General features: G+C 44.7%; 1 protein-coding gene and 1 long non-coding RNA gene across 3 annotated transcripts; both read left to right on the forward strand.

Moving 5' to 3' along the window:
- The first annotated feature begins 797 nt into the window (after positions 1-797).
- Positions 798-1,705, forward strand: LOC123117439 (E3 ubiquitin-protein ligase EL5-like). Its single transcript, XM_044538192.1, has one exon. It carries the CDS (start codon positions 823-825, stop codon positions 1,450-1,452), a length of 630 nt encoding a protein of 209 aa, XP_044394127.1. The 5' UTR covers positions 798-822; the 3' UTR covers positions 1,453-1,705.
- A 13,003-nt stretch (positions 1,706-14,708) lies between these two features.
- On the forward strand, positions 14,709-18,594 carry LOC123113937 (uncharacterized). Of its 2 annotated transcripts, none has more exons than XR_006456304.1 (3): positions 14,709-14,931; positions 15,848-16,781; positions 17,269-18,594. It is a non-coding gene; the product is annotated as an uncharacterized lncRNA (long non-coding RNA). The 2 variants fall into 2 exon arrangements; XR_006456305.1 differs by having other exon boundaries at positions 15,848-16,226; positions 16,528-18,594.
- The last annotated feature ends 1,773 nt before the right edge of the window (positions 18,595-20,367 follow it).

The following is a 20,367-nucleotide window of genomic DNA, read 5'->3' on the forward strand; positions in this document are numbered from 1 at the left end:
CTGCCATCGGAACCTTCATGGCTCGCTCCCGGCCGTCGCCCCGTCTGTCCCCAGCCGCCGCCCTGCTCATCCGGGAAGCCGCCCCACCCCTCCGGACCGCCGCCGCCGCCCGTCCATCTCGACGGCGCCTCTCGTCCTTCTTTTCAGTCTGGTGCTCATGCCCGCCATGCTGGCCCGCGGGGCTCGCCGCCGCCGGCACGCTCGCCGTCTCAGGGGTCTCGGCACTCGACTGAGTCGTGGTGCACTAGTGTTGCACGGATGAACGTACGTACGCGTCGTGCGCATGCGTTAAATTTGTCGAAATCAAATGTACATATGCATGTTCAGAGCATCTCTAGCTGACCGTGGACACAGGGGGCGAGGAAGAAGAAGGCATGGGAAAAAATATAAGCGAATATTCGGGTTTTCCGTTTAAATTTGTGGGATCTGTTCGGCCGCAGCTTAAATCAATCCTTAAAATACGTTTTCCGCGAGCTGAAAAACGCATTTTCAGTTCCGCGGTTTAAGGGTCCGCTGGAGATGGGAGAAAATTCTCTGTTTACCGAAAGCTCGGGTAAGCCTTAAAAATGCCTTTTAGTCAAACCGCGCCGCTCAAATTAATCCAAAGGAACAATGATCGTCTCAGTGACAATTTGTTCCTCGTCACCCCGTGTGTCAGCGTCGCATCAAACATATCCTAGTGTATGTGACACTGACACCACAGTTGACACGAGCAGCGTCTTGCCCAAGCTAAGCTCTGAGATAAATCCTTCTGCACTTTCACATTGTTTTCCTAGTGTACTTGATTTGTAGTACCAGCCAGAGAGCTTGTCGAGCCGTGCCATGTCAGGGAACCCAGTGGCCGGCGGGCCGGGTGCCGCCGAGCCGTATGTGCCGCAGGCGACCTACAACTTCAGCGCCCGCCTCGCGCTCACCGTCTCTTTGGTCCTCCTGATGATCACCGTCGTCGTCGTCGTCATCCCTCTCATGGTTTACCTGATGATCACTCGCTCACGCAGAAGCGGCGGCCACGGCCTCGCCGGCGGCATCCTCCGGTCCGTTGGCATGATCGGCAGCCGGCGGCACGGGTTGGACGCGTCCGCTCTCTCGGCGCTGCCGGTCACCGCGTACCGGAAGGAGAGCGGCGCAGCCGCGAGGGCTGAGTGCGCTGTGTGCCTGGCCGAGCTCGCCGACGGAGACCAGGCTCGGGAGCTGCCCAACTGCGGCCACCTGTTCCACTTGGAGTGCGTCGACGCCTGGCTGCGCACCAGGACGACGTGCCCTCTCTGCCGTGCCCAGGCGGGGCTGCCCGGCGAGAACGGGCAGGCACAGCCGTCGTCGTCGGTGGCGGCCGAGGAGCCGGCGTTGATTGGTGCTGCCGGAGGAAGCTTGACCGCGACCGTGCAAGGTGGCTCTCCGTGTGCCGAGAAAGACGCGCGGGTGTCAACATCCGAATCTCCCTGCTACAAGTAATCAGATAGTGTGGTAGCCTATTTGTACTACTGTTCAAACTATTTCTTTGTATTTGAGTCGGCTTGTAATAAGTGTACGTTGTGTGGCCAATGATCGTTAATTAGCTGTCCAGCCTATTCTAGTTAGAGTTAGTTTAGTGGTGTCTGCAATTTTGCATGGATGTAAGTATACAGTGGTGTGCAACTGCCTTTTGATGTAGCATGATGAGCAACACGAGAACCTACCCTTGGTGCGGGTAATGACCTGATTTGAATTACGGCAGCGCGCAGCGACAGCAGCAAGCGGAGCACCGCCTCGCCCCATGCGTAGGAGACGTTTAAGTTGGTGTTGTGCACGTTGGCGTCGCACGCTCCATATGCGGAACACCATGTCGTCCTCGGGCCAAAGCTCAGACATCTCCCTTGCCTCCGTTGATGTCGTGTCCCGGAGGGTTCCCACCGTTCATGACGACGAGCTCCTGCCGTATTTTGCGAAGCTCGGCGGCGGCGACTAGCTCATGCCGCACCCCATGGAGGGAGACATCAGGGGCAAATTCACTCCTAAAACAGCCTCAAGGTTGCTTTAAACCAGGATCAGAGAATACGATTTCAAGAATTCAGAGGTGAAGGTTTGATCAATTTTCGTCTCCTGAAGACCCAACGAGGATACTACTCGATAGATAGTACTCCCTCCGTTCCAAAATAAGTGTCTCAACTTTGTAACTTTGATGTTAGATAATAACGAGAATAAACGAGACAAAGAGACACGGATTTTTATGTGAAAACCCTTGCGGGAGAAAACCACGGACGCACGAAGGCGCAATCACTATGAGGAGGAGTATTACAAGCACGAGACGACAGACCGTCTGAGGTGCGACTACATGGGGTATATAAGAGGGCAATACATGAGAGTCCTTGGAGGACAAGTAAACGAGTTGTACTCGTACGCGTCGGTACCAACGTAAAGGCCCACACCGTATGTACTACGTCTAGTCCATACGATACTAGAATTTAAATCATAATTTAACAATCTCCACCTTGATCCAAATTCCCTCCAGTAGTCGAAGAAAGTGAATAACTCCATCCAAATCAGCATAAACACCTTGTGCGTCAAAGTTCATAGGACTAATAAGAAATACCAACTTAGCCTGAGCAAAGCTCAAACTTATTGGTCGGAACTGACTTTGTCATCATATCAGTAAGATTATCATGAGTACTTATCTTGCATACCTTCAAATTGCCTTCAGCAACAGCATCTCGAATATAATGAAATCTGACATCAATGTGCTTTGTCCTCTCATGATACATTGGATTCTTTGTAAGATATATGGCACTTTGACTATCAGAAAATACGGTAGGGCAAGATGAATCTCCATAAAGCTCAGTGTATAAACCTCTCAACCAGATAGCTTCTTTGCAAGCCTCAGAAATAGCCATATACTCGGCATCAGTAGTGGAACATGCCACAATAGACTGCAAAGTTGCTCTCCAACTCACAGCACAACCACCAATGGTGAAAACATAACCTGTGAGCGATCTTCTCTTATCCAAATCACCAGCAAAATCAGAATCAACAAAACCAACAAGTCCATCTCTAGTTTTCTCAAACTGTAAATAAGCATTAGAAGTACCACGCAGGTATCTCAAAATCCACTGAACTGCTTTCCAATGCTCTTTTCCAGGATTAGCCATGTATCTACTGACAACACTCAATGCATATGATAAGTCAGGACGAGAACAAACCATGGCATACATAAGTGAACCAACTGCACTTGAATAGGGAACTCTAGACATGTACTCAATATCTGCATCTGACTTAGGACATAAAGCTGATGACAATTTGAAGTGTGCAGCTAACGGTGTACTCACCGGCTTGGCATTATGCATATTAAAACGACGAAGAACTTTATCAATATATCCTTCTGACTTAGATATACTTTTCCAGACGGTCTATCTCTGGATATTTCCATGCCAAGTATTTTCTTTGCTGCACCCAAATCCTTCATCTCAAATTCATTACTCAATTGCTTCTTTAGTTCATTAATCTCTGACATACTCTTTGCAGCAATAAGCATATCATCAACATAAAGGAGCAAATAAATAGTTGAACCATTGACAGTTTTCAAATAAACACAACTATCATAATTAGACCTTTTGAAACCTTGAGAGAGCATAAAGGTGTCAAATCTCTTGTACCACTGTCTAGGGGATTGCTTCAATCCATAAAGAGATTTCTTTAACTTACAGACAAGCTTTTCTTTTCCAGGAATAACAAAACCTTCAGGTTGTTCCATATAAATATCCTCTTCTAATTCTCCATGTAAGAATGCAGTTTTAACATCCAATTGTTCAAGCTCAAGATCATGCATGGCAACAATACTGAGTAAAGTGCGAATAGAGCTATGCTTCACAACAGGAGAAAAGACTTCGTTATAGTCAATACCTGGAATCTGGCTATAACCTTTAGCAACTAACCTTGCTTTATATCTTGTCTCATCATTAGGAGAAACACCTTCTTTCCTCTTGAAAACCCACTTGCAACGAATAGGTTTCTTCTCTCTAGGCAATTTTACTAAATCCCAAGTGCCATTCTTTTCAAGTGATTCCATCTCATCATGCATAGCGGTCATCCACTTATTACTATCACCAGAAATAATAGCCTCGGAATATGAAGAAGGCTCAGCATTACCTTCAATTTCTTCTGCAACAGATAAAGCAAAAGAAACAATATTGCACTCTTCAATTAACCTGTCAGGTTTATTAATACCCCGTCTAACTCTGTCACGTGCAAGATTCCAACTGGGTGGAACAATAGGCTGATTTGGAGTGGGAGTGACATGATCATCATTAACGACGGGTTCATCATGTGCATCAACAATTTCATTACCAGATGTATCACCTGAATCAATAACATGCTCCACCTGAACAGTAGGCTGCTGAATAGTAGGCTGCTGTTCACTCTCAACGGGAACATTAGTAGATGAAACATCATGTAACATAGCAGATTCATTAAAGATAACATTTCTGCTAATAACAACCTTCTGGGTTTCAGGATTCCACAATTTAAAACCTTTAACACCAGACTTATAACCAAGAAAGATGCACTTAACAGCCCTAGGCTCCAACTTTCCATTATCAACATGAGCATAAGCAGTGCAACCAAAAACTCTCAACTGTGAATAATCAGCAGGTGAACCAGACCATACCTCAATTGGAGTTTTCTTATTAAGAGCAATAGATGGTGAACGATTAATGAGATAACAAGCAGTGGAAGCGGCCTCAGCCCAAAAACGCCTATGCAAACCTGCATTGGACAACATGCAACGGGCTCTGGAAATAATGGTCCTGTTCATACGCTCAGCAACACCGTTTTGTTGAGGAGTATAAGGAACGGTGTAATGTCTGACAATGCCTTCAGACTTGCAATAATTCTTAAATTGCTTAGAACAGAATTCCATACCATTATCAGTGCGAAGTATTTTTACCTTCCTTTCAGTTTGTCTTTCAACCATAATCTTCCACTCCTTAAAAGCTGAGAATGCTTCATATTTATGCTTCAAGAAATAAGGCCAAACTTTTCTCGAATAATCATCAATAATAGTCAGCATGTAGCTAGCACCACCTAGTGACTTCTTGCGAGATGGTCCCCATAAATCAGAATGCACATAATCAAGAATACCTTCAGTTGTATGAGTCGAAGTATTGAACTTCACCCTCTTGTGCTTGCCGAAGATACAATGCTCACAAAATTTCAATTTACCAGGTTCATATCCATCAAGAAGACCTCTCTTATTTAACTCTGCTAAACCAAGTTCACTCATATGTCCAAGACGCATATGCCAAAGGTTAGCAGCATCACAATCAAAATTCTTTGAAACAACTAGAGTAGCGTTACCTGAAACGGTAGAACCTCGAAGGTAATAAAGACCATTGGTCGAACTTAAGTCGCCTTTCATCACAATAAGGGAACCTTTGGTGACTTTCAAAACACTATCTCCACCTGAATACTTGTACCCCTTTGCATCAAGGGCACTCATAGAAATAAGATTTCTCTTCATCTTCGGAATATACCGAACATCTGTCAAAGTTCTGATTATGCCATCAAACATCTTGATTCGAATAGAACCTATGCCTTCAATCTTGCATGGTGAATTATCAAAACCCAAAACGGAACCAGCAGAAGTAGTGGAATCAAAAGTATTAAACCAATCTCTATGTGGACACATATGAAAAGTGCATGCAGTGTCAAGTACCCACTCATCATTGGTCTCAGCACATCCAGCAATAACGACAAGAGCATCATCGGAACTATCATCACGAGCAACGTTAGCAGAATTTTCACCTTGTTTGTTACCTTTCCTCTTTTCCTTGTTCTGCAACTTGAAACACTCAGAGATGTCATGCCCGTCTCTCTTGCAATACCTGCAATACTTCTTGTCTCTGGATTGCGACCGGCCCCTGTAGCCGTTTTTACTTTTGCCTCTGTTTCCATTATTGGAGTTCTTCTCCTTTGTCCTGCCACGAACAGATAATCCCTCGGCTTGGGATGAACTCGAACCATCATGAGGCACCATTAATTTCATCTTCTCCTTAGAGTTCAAAGCTTCATAAACTTCATTAAGCGTGAGAGTATCACGACTGTATAATATGGTGTCTCTAAAATTGGTATAAGAACTTGGCAGTGAACAAAGTAACATTAAAGCAGTATCTTCCTCTTCATACTTAACCTCCATTGCAGCTAGATCAGATATGATCTCTTTAAATTCTGAAATATGATTCAAAACATTACCTCCCTCGGGTAACCTGTGCAGGAATAATTTTTGCTTCAGATGCATCTTGCTGGTGAGATCCTTAGTCATGCAAATCCCTTCCAGCTTTAACCATAGAGCGGCGGCAGTTTTCTCACTCAAAACTTTCTGCAAAATATTATTATGCAAATGGAGTTGAATTTGTGACAAAGCCTTACAATCAATTCTTTTCTCCTCATCAGTCCAATCTTGAACTCGGTTCTTCCCCAAACTATCCAGTGCTACATCATAGTCGACATGTGCCAACAACGCCCGCATCTTGACTTGCCATAGAGTAAACCTTGTGTCACGGTCCAGCAGCGGAAAATTCTACTTCATGGATGCCATGAGTAGATTAAATCTGTGTACACAAAGTAGTACAAGCCGGTAGAAAAAATTCTTGACAGAATTTAATATGCGAATCAAAAACTAAAACAGATAGCACCTGGTAGTATACTCGTGTGCACGTAGCAACCAAAGACAAAAAAAATTCTGACGTGGATGACTTCACGTGGCACGTAGTACTGATGGTTAACTTTGCCTTCACATGAAAAGTAGCAAGGCTACTACCAAGATCGATCTTGGAAAACAAGTGAGTACTAGTAGTACTTGGCTTCTGTCTTCACGTCACGATCGGGGGAAGCAGCACCACACGTGATGCCCTCGAGACTTGAAGCAGCGTCTCGGTTGATCGGAGAAAGCGGCTGCTCCCTTGCTGATATGAACGCGTACGGACTGTTGTCGGTCTCGGCGTCGTACAGACTAGCAGCACGCGGAAATCGATCCTGCCTCGGATCTCCTGGTCACATGCCGGCGGCGGCGCGCAACCCTAATTCTTTCGTCTCAAATCTCGTATCTGTAACTTGGCTCTGTATACCACTTGTTAGATAATAACGAGAATAAACGAGACAAAGAAACACGGATTTTTACGTGGAAACCCTTGCGGGAGAAAACCACGGACGCACGAAGGTGCAATCACTATGAGGAGGAGTATTACAAGCACGAGACGACAGACCGTCTGAGGTGCGACTACATGGGGTATATAAGAGGGCAATACATGAGAGTCCTTGGAGGACAAGTAAACGAGTTGTACTCGTACGCGTCGGTACCAACGCAAAGGCCCACACCGTATGTACTACGTCTAGTCCATACGGTACTAGAATTTAGATCATAATTTAACATTTGGGGAGTAGTATATATAGTCCCTCCGGTCCTTTTTACTCCGTGTATTAGAGCAAGTCCAGCAGCGCCCCAAACCCTCCCCGATCGTTATTTTAGGGGAGAACAGCAAAAAAACGCCTCCAGCAGCGATCCCCTCCCTGTTTTTCTGGTCTCCCCCAAATCGCCCTCTCTCTACCCTCTATCTAGGGGAACGACACGTCCACGATCCCCTCCCTGACTCGCTGGTGGAGGCAACGGCTGCGTCCGGAAATCTCCCTCCCGCCACCACGCCGCCGCCGCCACTGCATCCCAGCTTCGTTCATTCACTGATTTTCTCTCAGATCCGAGCAAAGTAGCAAATCTAGGGAGGGAGAGAGATCGCCGTCGGGCAGTGGATACGGGGGCGCGGCCGTTGTGGCTTGCTTGAAGAGCCGTCGGGCATTGGATACAGGGGGACGGGCATGGCCGTCGTGGCTGAAGATGAGGATGGGCTCGAAGGGAGGAGCTCCTGCTCGGGGTAGAGAGCAGAGCGGGAGGGGGTCTACTAGCAGCTGCTGCTGGAGGGGATTGAAGGGAGGAGGGAGGAGCTCCTGCTCGGGTAGAGAGCAGAGCGGGAGGAGGTCTGCCAGCAGCTGCTACTGGAGGGGATTGAAGGGAGGAGCTGTTGTTGCATGTGGAGGAAGAACAGAGAGGGAGAGACAGGGTTGGATGCTGGTGTGGACTGGCTAGTGGAGTTGTTGCATGCGTGCAAATATGGATAGACAAAGGTGATGTTCCAGATTGCTTGTGCATCTTCAGTGCTACTACTATTGCTATTTATTTGAGAAAGAGTACAGAGATGTGAGAAAGAGAGATATACTCGTGCAGGACGAAATAGCACACAGATGTGACATAGAGAGCAGCAAGCAGAGAGAGATTGCTGCACATTTTTACATACAGAACATAGAGAGAGCTTGCTAGAAATTTTTGCTACTGCTACTACTATTTATTTGTGTTGAAGCTTATTGTTTCTTGTTTCTATTTCAGATTTTGGTAATGGACGATCAGAGTTATTTTGATCTATTGCATAGTGATGCCGGATTGAATGATTTGCACTGGACTGAAGAACAACATGTCGATCTTGAAGGGCATGTAGAACAAGAAATTGATCTCGAAGGGCATGAAGAACAACAAACTGATCTCGAAGAGACTGAAGAGCCTACCCCTGTGAAAGCAAGGTCTTCGAAAGCAAAGGCGAAGAAAGCAAGCGCTTCGAAGAGGCAAAAGAATTTCAGCAAGGCTGAAGACTTAACTTTGGTGGATGCGTACCTCGAGATAACTCAAGATCCAATCATAGGAGTAGACCAATCTCGTGATTGTTATTGGAAAAGAATCGATGCTTACTTCCATGCCAATAAATCTGAAGACCATGGTCGCACACAAGGTTCTCTTCAGCATCGTTGGGCTATTATTCAAGAACAAGTGAATAGGTTTTGTGCATGTTATAGTCAGGTCCAGAATAGGAACCAAAGTGGGATGACACGTGAAAATAAGGTAACAAATATGCTTTGCATGGTTCCTGTTTTGTTCATATCTTTGTTGTGCTGATGCATATGTATTAATGTAGCTATGTCAAACGTTTGTTCTCTATGCCAATGGAGACAAGGCAAATAAATCATTTGGATTGATGCATTGCTTTAATAAGTTGGAAGACACCGAGAAGTGGAAATCTCGGCCCCAGAAAAAACAGAAGACATCCTCCTTGGATACTCCTAATTCATCATCTGCTAGTTTGTTTGAGGATGAAGCTACATCTCCCTCTAAAGTTGTTCCCAAGAAAAGGCCACCTGGAATCAAGAGGGCTAAAGATGCAGCATGGCGGGCTCAAAGTTCTTCCAGTACAGGTAATAGTAGTGCCATTGAATCATTTGGGGGTATCTTGGAGACAAGGGAGTAAAAAAGACAAGAGCGATTTGAGCTCATGATTGCAATGGACAAACAGAGAAAAGAAGATAGGTTGGTAGAAGAAAGAAACAAACTTGCAATACAAGAAAAAAAGAGGGAATTAGAAGAAGAAAAGATACGAATCATGAGAATGGCGGAAGAACGCATGATGAGGGCTGAAGAAAGCAAAATAATGAGCATGGACCTTAGTGGCATGGATGAGCAAGAACAAGAATTCTACAAATTAAGGAAGAGCCAGATCATCAATCGACATCGTAACTCGTCGGCTTGAGCTATGTGTTGTAATCTGTACTACTTATTATCTTCGAACCATTTGAATGAAATGTGTCTTGTAATCTGTACTACTTATTATCTTCGAACCATTTGGATGAAATGTGTCTTGTAGTCTGTACTACTTATTATCTTCGAACCATTTGGATGAAATGTGTCTTGTAATCTGTACTAATTATTATCTTTGAACCATTTGGATGAACTATGTGTAGTAATCTGTACTATGCCTCTGAAACATTTGGCTGACTATGTTAGCTAGATAATTGCTTCCATTACTTAGAAAATGATACAGATAGTGCTTACACTCCCATTATAATTGAAAAACAGTACACACTTGCATAATCTAAAATGATGACATAGACTACATTATTGAAAGCTACATCAGTCCACGGATCTGCCACAGGTGCTCAACTAGATCAACTTGACGCTAACAGTGAACTTGTTTGTCTCGAATATCACTCTGAGCTTGAAGAAACTGAGTCAATGTAGCCGCCTCTCGGTGAGAAGGTATCACTAGTTCTCCCATGTTATCGTAGCGGTAGTCTACATGACTTCCACACTCATCTTCTATTATCATGTTATGCAGGATGATACAAGCTGTCATCACTTCTCCGAGTGTCTCCAGATCCCAATACCTTGCCGGCCCACGTACAATAGCAAAACGAGCTTGCAGAACACCAAAGGCTCGTTTGACATCCTTCCGACATGCTTCTTGAAACCGGGAGAAATTTTTGTTCTTCTCACCTTTTGGATTTGGAATTGTCTTCACAAATGTTGCCCACTGCGGATATATGCCATCTGCAAGGTAATACCCTGTGTTGTAGTTGTGACCATTGATGGTATAATTCACTTGTGGAGCATGCCCTTCAACTAGGTTTGCAAACACGGGTGAACGGTGGAGGACATTTATATCATTATGAGATCCTGGTAAACCAAAGAAAGAATGCCAAATCCAAAGGTCTTGTGAAGCAACGGCTTCAAGAATGACCGTGGGTACGCGTTTATGGACAACAAAAAAACCTTTGTGTGCAGTAGGGCAATTTTTTCACTTCCAATGCATGCAGTCGATGCTTCCGAGCATACCCGGAAACCCCCTTTGCTCTCCAATTGCAAGTAATCCAGCAGTATCTTCAGCATTTGGAGATCTCAGGTATTGACCCCCAAAGACCTCGATAACAGCACGCACAAATCTTCTAAGATTTTCTAAAGCGGTGGACTTTGCTAGCCGACAATACTCATCAGTAAGATCAGCTGCTATCCCATAAGCTAGGATTCGAAATACTGAGGTCAATTTTTGATAAGGATGTAAACCAGGAACACCAGCACTATTTCTTCTCAGGGAAAAATAGCTATCATGTGCCTCTATAGCACTTGCTATGCGCAGAAAAAGAGGACGATGCATTCTATACCTGTGAAGAAAAACTTAAATGAGACATGAAGAGCGACTACTATGATGAAAACGAAACAGATGCACCAATTTCATACCTATTGCGAAACATCCTTGCCTTGAAGGTGGGGTTCTCTGCAAAATAGTCTTTGTGGAGATTCTGAAAGCGTTCCGCAAAATCGCGCTGAAGAGATTGACGTCCCGGTTGTGAACCTCCATGTCGTGGAGCATCCAACCGGGCTTCTTCTTCCTCTGCTACAATTGCAGCCATCATGAGTTCCTCATCTTCGGAGGAGGAATCTTCGCAAAACTGTCGGGCCAAACTTCGACGGTGACTCATTTTGTTGTGGAGAGATGGCAGAGAGATGGCGAAAGAGAAGTAGAAGAGGAGGCACGATCAGGATTGTGATAGATATGAGGGGTGATCATGTATTTATAGGGCTGAAACTAACCGTTGGAAAACTAGCCATTGGAAACTAGCCGTTGGTAGTTATGAAATATTCTTAAAATATAGAATAAGGGAGATGTTTAGGGGAACTGCTGGAGTTGAGCAATTTTTACGGGAGAATCTTTTTAAGGGAGTCCCCTGTTTTGAGATATAGGGGAGAAATTTTAGGGGAACTGTTGGACTTGCCCTTAGATCTTGGAAACTTTTTAAAGTTTGACCAAATTTATATTAAAAAACATCAACATCTACAATACCAAATATATATACTACGAAACTACATTTCATAATGAATCAAACAATATTGATTTGGCATTGTGACTGTTGATATTTTTTTAGATAAAGTCCGTCAAAGTAGAGATACTTTAACTTTGAACAAAATTTATATACAGACTAAAAAGGACCTAAGGGCGTGTTTCACATTTTTTTTTCTCACATTACTATACTCTACTAGGCAGTAACACACAAACTAGATCGATCTATACGTACTCTAGCCAGGGTTTATCTAATTTGGCTGATTGGAAAACAAGAGCAAAACATCTTGCATGGAAAATACTATATGAAAATACTAGCGTCTAACGGGGACCACTATTGTCTATTGTCGTCGCGATGTATCTCATCCAGGATCACTGCGAGCGCCACGACGAAAGCATGGTCGATGCCTCCGTTAACACTAACATCATACTCCAGCGGCTGGAACAGTCCCGGCTTCCGGTTAACCCGAGCAACGGTGGCGCCAGCGTGGGACACGGCGGACTCGCGCCCGTAGTGTCCGCGCCGGACGACGACGAAGTCGGGGTGCCTATCGCTGGGGCCGCCGCGGCCAAGGTACACGTGGACGTCGCCCCGGCCGAACAGCGCAGGCATCGCGACGGCGGCGAACAGCAGCTCCGTCGGGCTCGTGCTGTGCCCCCTGAACGCGTCCCACCTCCGGCCGGTCGCGAACAGGGACGGCCTGCGCTTCACGGTGAGCAGGGGGCAGCGCGACGCCGCGTCCAGCAGGAGGGAGTGGCGGTGGAAGCCGAAGCCGGACGCCTCCGCCTGCATCACCGCCGCGCCGCGGGCGTCCGTGACAGTCAAGTCGCGCCGCGACCAGCGGCCGGGCGTCCTGGCCACGGTGAACGCCGTGGCGTCGGGCGAGCAGAACCGCGCGTCTACCACCGGCGCCGTGCTTAGGTCCATTGCCAATGGGGGTGGGTGCTCGGTGCTCCGTGTTCGTGACCAGATCGAGCCTCAACAGATTGCCAGGGCTTAACGCACTCCTAATTAAATCCAGTATAATCACAAATTCCTCTTTGTTCAAGACATTAGTTATCCCCTGGCATATGGCAGCGTATGCGCTTGCCTAACCTTTTGAATTTTAGTCCTCTTATATATTTATTATTCATAAGAGGTTAAACTTTCGTTGAATACCTTTCTTCTATATCTATATTATCTATATTCTATATCTATACTACTTATAAAAGAGCAAACATGATCTTCTTTAAGTGCACCCCACAAAACGTACACGGATACATTACCATCGCATGATTAGTCCCACTAAACTCAATCTAACGGCTAGCCTTAACTTTATCTGTTCTCTGTGTGCACTTAGCAATTTACATTGACTGACCGTACTCCACCGTGGAGGAAAATATGAAGTCCACGCCTGGTCAATTAGGAAACTATAATCACGGACACATCCTATTAAGAAACTAATCACGGACGTATCTAATTATTAGGAAACTAATCACAACGCATCCTATTATTAGGAAACTAATCACGGGTGCATCCTATTATTAGGAAAATAATCACGAGCGCATCCTATTAGGAAATTAATCACGAACACATCTAATTATTAGGAAACTAATCACGGACGCATCCTATTAGATAACTAATCACGAACGCATCTAATTATTAGGAAATTAATCGCGAGCGCATCCTATCGTCTCCTATCAGGGAATCGCGATCGCGAGTCGCCTGTCGTCACCAGCCCACCACCCACGCGAGCCACAATGGGAGACATGCGAAGAGGAGCTGCGGCTTCCTCCGAACACGCACACGTGCCGTCGCCGCCTTCGTCTTCTGCCTGGAGGGCAGTTCACTCTTCTACTGACTGCAACGACTTCGCATCATACAGAGAGACCAACCATATTTCTCCGAATATCTTGAATCATGATCCTGACTTGGGAGGTAAGGTATGTTTTATCCACTAGAGTTGCTAAAATTGGAAGTATATCTGCAGTTTTTTCTTTCTAAACCGGCATTTGTTAGCCCTTTTTTGCCACTATTATTCTTACAAGTGGTAGCCTACATATCATTATTACTATAAACTGAGAGGATATTTGTTATATTGTCAAAATTTTAGAATGTTGAGTCCTTAAAAAAATGTGTAGTACTCAAGTAACTGTTCCAAGTTGTCATATTAATGCTTTTGTCCAATGATTAACAAGTATAATTACGCAATTTATCAATGTAATTTTTTTTTGGTTTACATGTTCTATTTTCATAATAAAGTAAGTCACTTTTTTTGCTTCTAGACATTACAACACTTGTGGTGTAATAGTAGAATCGGATGGTCCAACTAGCATTTTTTGTCTTGTTTCACAGCTGATTCTATGCAGTCAAGACATCTCTACACTTCTCTATCTGACAATGGCTTCCTCTTTTCAACAAACCATAGAGGTCTCTTCCCGCTATTGTGTGGTTGACACTCAATTGTAATAATAATTCTTGACTGAAGTTTGTTGGCACTGAAACGGTTCCTTAGCTTGTCCTAAGTGACATTTTCATGTGTGATTATACTTGCATAAATGTGTGCATATGGAGAATCATGATGAATCTTCTAAATAATTTTGAGTTTTATACATTGGGAAAAGTGGGTGATCTTTTAATACAGGAGACATGTTGATTAAGGAGAAACGATATTTCAAATTATTTGTATGAGTTGGGAATAAGAGATTGTGTACTTTATAGGGAAATTTCAAATTTATGAATAAATTGTCTTGTATTAAGTATAGTATAATGTGTTAATTCAAATAGACGTGTGTTGCACGTGCACACTTATTAGTCTAAATAGACGTGCGTTGCACGTGCATATTTACTAGTTACTAGTACTATTAAACAATCAAACTAATTCTTTCTTAAAACCACCCCGCAGATGTACCCAACCTAATTACCACCGTCAGATTAGCCTCACTGAATAAAATCTAATGGTTAAAATTAATTTAATCCCGAGCTATGTGTGCAATTAGCAATTTATTACGACTGACCGCACTCCACCCACGGAGGAATCCACGCGTTGCGCCCGCATACAACCCTTCGTCAACGCAAAATCATAACAAAACAGGGCGAAAAGGGCTTTCCGTCTAGCGACGCCCGCATCGCCTCCCTGGCCGCTCGGGGGAGAACCATAGCCGATCCTTCCTTCCCCTACCTCCTCCCTGGCGCCCTGCGGCGGAGCTGGGTCCGGTCCAATGGAGGGCGACGGCGGGGCATCTGGTTCCTGCCGCCATGGCGCGGGCGCGGGTGCGTGGCGAGCGCTTGGTGTGGTGGCTCTGGCCTCCTCGGGTGGCGTGGATGCACGGGGTGCGCTACACAGGCCTGGAGTGAGTAGTTGCCTGGCTCAGCGGTGGCGCGGGCGGGTAGCCGGAGGTCGTAGCCCAGTGGCGGCGTGATGCAGGCGGCTAGGCTGCACCCTGCACGAGGGCGATGCGGAGGTGCTGGCGCGGTTTGCGCCGCCGGTCAAATCCGGTCCGGGCGCTGATTTCGTTGGCTGCAGGCCAGATCTGCGACTAGGCGCTGATTCTCGCGGATTGGCGCGCGTACAGGTCGTGAAGGAGGGCGTGCGGTGGTTTGAGCGTCCCAGCGATAAGTTGCTCACAGTGGTCGGGCCTGCGGCCAGATCTCGATCGCCCGGCAGGCTGATGGAGGCAGTGGTTAGGCGTTGATGCATTGCAGGACCTTCTTTTCTCCACTAGCATCTCTGCGTGCTATTGTTGAGACTCAACAAGATTCATCGTTGGGTGATTTACTGATTAGTGTAGGCCTCTTCTGTTATGGAGAAATTGGTAGCGCATCACCACCGCCTCCTGTAGTCTTTTTTTTCCTAAAAAATATCATAAAATAAATCTGCAAGAATTTTATATAACCGTGTACAAAAGAAGTTCTATAAGAACATTAACTTTTTTGTATATCCTTATCTTGCCATCTAGCTTAAATATGATAACCCGGGATATGCTTGGTGCATTACATATTGGGAGTGATTCAAAGCAATGGCAAGAAATTATTTATTTGTACTGTAGCTTGAATATCAATTATTCTATTATAACTATCTTAATTTATTTGCATGTTTTGTTACAATTTTTTGCCAACCATGGTTAACTTAATGCCTTATTTATATACCCGTTCTACACTATAATCTGAGCCCTAAGAGTGCTTGCAGGTCATTGTTCTCACTGCAACAGTTTTGAAATCATCATCTGCAATTAGATTCGATTTGGAGTGTCGGTGGAAGGAGGAGGCAGTGGCGCCGGCACATAGCAAACTGGACTGAAGATGGAGTAGCAGAGTCCTCTGATCTACCACAGTGTCCGAATGATGCTGCCCACTGCTCCATCAGCTTGTACCCCTCATCTCTAAATTAGCATTATAACAGGTAAATACAGAAATGATAATTGCAGCCATGAACCTGTCGAGTCGATATATGATACCATCTTCAGGCACATGATAATCACGCCTTTGCGGGTCATCGGCATACTTGCAATGGATTGAGCAAATGGCCTCTCTTCATTCACACATGTTCTCATTTGAAGCTATTCGAGGTGTGAATATTGAATTTTATTTTCTTATAATCTTTTTAGCGGATTGAAGAGAACTGATTTAGTTTATGTTTTGTTTGGGCAAGTGCAATAGCGTGCGAAGCTTTACTACTAATAAAAGGGTGACTGATAGTTCCAATATTTACTCTTACAACTCGGGTTATTATCTTTTCCAATATATGCATATATAATATTTCTCATTGCACATTATTTAGAAGGTGGTTCCATTTGATACATTTAGGAAGAGTACGGTTTTTTTAGATTTTAATTGATATCTACATTGTTTCTTTGATATAATGGGCAGGTGTTGAAACACATAACAATAGAAGAGATGCATTGCATGTGTATTGTCTTTTAATCATGCACATTTTGGTGCATGATTATTGTCAAATGGTTTGTCTAATACTGAGTAGATCCGCACGTATGTCAAGGTTCTTAATATGGAACCATTAGATGATGGATGACCATTTTTTGCAATATCTGACTGAGGAATAATGGTACAATTGATAAGGGTTGGACTTCCCTCTGCAACCATCCTCTTTGCTAGAGTAATTCAAGGTATGTTTCCTTGCTCATTTAGGCTGGTTACTGAACCTCTTTGTGAACCAATGAAGGCATTCTCTATGCACAAATAACTTAGTGCTACTATTGGTTTCTACATTGAAATTTCCACATTTGAATAATTTAGTAACAATAAAGAGTTTTTTCAGTGACTTTGTGAGATGTTACGCAACACCATGCCCCTAATTGTAATGTATTCGATCCTCGTGGCACAATCCTATCTCATGAATAATTGAGACATATATTGATGCATATATGGTGTGACTGGGCACCCGCACTTGTGTAACATTCCAAAAGTGCAATTTATGGAAACCTAGCAATTTTAGATGCCTATGAACATCATTATGTCTCATCACGATCTCATCAAGGATATGGTGCTTTGTTTTGATTTATTTCACCAAAACCTTATTTTTCAATTTATATGTGTGCAAACGATCTTTAATCATCATATTTAACGATCTTTAATGTGTTTCATCATTTGTAGGCTGCAAAGTGACATAATCATGGATGGTGTTACCTAATGGGCTGGAGAGTTTCTAAATTATGAGATGTGCATGATTAAGCAGGCCCTGCTTCATTACCGAAAAAGGCTTTCGCCCCGTTTTATATATAAAGCATCAAACCACAAGCATCCAGTACAACCACACACCACGCCACCGCAACACATGCACACACCCAAGACATGATACATAGGCGCTGAGCGCAGCAACACCACTCCTAGCGCTACCGCCCCGAAGATATGAAGCTACATATGACGAACCATGCGCTCCAAGGCGACGCCTTCAGAAAGGATACGACGCCGGAGCGCCGCCATCGCCCGATCCAAGGATCAGAGTTTCCCCCAGAGCCGCATGACGGGCAATGAGAGCCGCGACGACGCCTTCAAGAAGGGAACGATCTTCCCCGCCGCAGGTCCGTCCGAAGATAGAGCAGGTTTTCACCTCGGCCAACAATCATCGCCACCGAACGCCACAACCCGGCAACCACGCCGCCCACACGACCATGATGACCGGGCAGCACCAAGGCACGGGCTTTGTCCAAGAGCACCGCGCAACCACCACCACCAGGGCCGCCGCCCCAGCATCCAAGACCTCGACATCACCTCACCCGTGACCCGCCGCACCCCACCTTTCGCACCCCTGGGCGACCACCAGCGTCGAGACCCAATAGGTCGGCCAGAACTGGTATCCACCGACCCATCCTGCTGCCCCAAGCGCGAGATGAGCTCGGTCCTGCAGCAATGAGAGGGGGACGAGGTCAGTCTTGCTGCATCGTGCGCGAGACGAGCTCGGTCCTGCTGCATCGTGCGCGAGACGAGCTCTGTCCTGCGGCATCGGGCGCGAGACGAGCGGTCGACCGCAGCTGGGAGAGGACCAGCCCTTTGATGGGAGTAGCGTCCGGGCGACGAGGAGATAGGGTGAAGGTCGAGACGGCCCGAACCCAGACAAAACGACGCCGGAGAAGCCGACTGTTGCCGCGGACAGATCCATCGAGCCACCGTGAAGCCGCCACGACATCGGAAGGCTACCGAGACCTGCCCTTGCCGCCGCCCACGGCCGGAGCAGGAGCCACGCCCAGCCGCTGCCTATCCGCGTCGCCCGGCGAGCTCCAAGCGCCGGAGCCGCCGGGCACGCACCACTAGAGCCACCGCCACTGCACCGCCACCCCGACCAGCCGAGGGGGCCTCGGTCAGGGCCGCCGCCCGCAGCCCTACCCGTCATGTTTCATGACATGACATGCAACGATTTAGATGACCGCCATGTTTGACTAATTTTATATTAATTCAGACGTGCGTTGCACGTGCACGTTTACTAGTGTAGGTAAAAAAAAGGATAGACTGAATCCAGTTTTTATTACCTCATGTTTTGACTTTTTTTTACGGGGTTGTTTTGACATTTTTTACAATATATATACCTCACTTAGCAGTTTTTCTTTCGAATTTACCCCATTTAGTGAATGCTTTTGCCAATTTTACCTCATTTTAGTAAAATAAAATAGAATTTGGCAGTTTTGTTTTGAAAAGACTGAGCCGGTATATCATCTTGAGATTTACGAAGACACCATAGGCGCCTTGTCGTCGACGGGAACGACTCCTTCCACTGAATGCACATCACCGAAAATCCTGAAATAAATCCAGAAATAAATGCGAGACCCTGGTGGGCTGGGATGCCACAGTTCCTCTAACCATCTAACCACAGATTGGTTCGCATATGGCGACCAGTTTTAACCTTAATCCATGGTATATTTGCGTATCGTGCAATCCTGCACGATCCGTCACCACTTTACCGTTTGCTGGTGTGCTCACAGAGCACAAAAATTGGCAGCTTTTTCATGTTGCAGTTTGCCTACTTGTGTTTTTACCGGTGCCTAAAACCTGTTCGAGTCGGGCCCGTCTCACGCACTCGCCTGGAAGTATTAGCAGACCGACTGCACGACGCCACTCGACCTTGAGAAAAGAAAATCTTGTACAACTAAGCCACTTGGCGAAAAAAGTTCAAAACAAACCTTGAATTTGTAGGCGAAAGCTAAATCAAACCCCAAACTCTCAATCCCTGAAATCAACACACCAAACTCTCTAATCCAGGTCTATTTTAAACCTTGAGAGGACTTCGCCGGTATTTGGTGGATTGGGCCAGCCCAGTAGCGCAGTCACTCATGCGCGCGCACTAATTTGGTTTTTCTTAGTTTTTCTCTTTCACGTTTTCTTTTCATTTTTCTTTTTTGCACATGTCTAATTTTTCTCAGTACCAAATATATATTTTTAATGCACACATTAAATATTTGATAAACTTTTGATATTTTCAAATACATTATGGATATTTTTAAATTAAATGTTTCAAAACTTTTTTGAATACATGGTAATATTTTTCCAAATACATGTTTTACATTTTCTTAATGACAATAAACATTTTATAAAACTACACGAACAATCTTTTACATGGTTCAACATTTTTAAATTTGCATACACTTTTTCAAACACATGTCACGTATATTTTGTTAAGGTTATGACACATTTTTTACAACATGCAAACATTTTTTTACATTGTACCAAAAGTGTTCGCACTTAAAATTTTGTTCAGGTTTAAGAAAAAAATTATGTTTCAAAAAGTGTCTGCACTTTAAAATGTTGTTCAGATTTAAGAAAATGCTTATGTTTCAAAAGGTGTTCTCTTTATGAAAGTTGTTGGTTTTATAAAAGTATTCGAAATTTTCAAAAATGCACTTTATAAAATGTTCGAAGAATTCAGAAATAAATACATTTTCAATACTTGTTTGCCCCTAAAAAAAGTTTTCAAAATTCGACACTTCGCTTTTATTTTTGGCCTCTTATTATGTAAGTCATAGTCGTCTGTTGTAGTGCCAAGTGAAATCAGGCAACCCTGCCAGGTTCAAAGTTCGACTCCACGACATGTTTCTCTCTCTTGGATTTATTACGTCGAGTTTTAAGAAAAATAAATAAATATTTTTATGGCACGTGATAAGAAAAAAAACTCGCTTTATGTCTGGCGGGCCAGCCCAGTCGAGTCCGCAGCCAACAATAAAAAAATAAAAACATTATTTACAAAATAATTTATGAAATTCC

Source organism: Triticum aestivum, chromosome 5B (genome assembly GCF_018294505.1).
Source record: "Triticum aestivum cultivar Chinese Spring chromosome 5B, IWGSC CS RefSeq v2.1, whole genome shotgun sequence".
NCBI classification, from domain to species: domain Eukaryota; kingdom Viridiplantae; phylum Streptophyta; class Magnoliopsida; order Poales; family Poaceae; genus Triticum; species Triticum aestivum.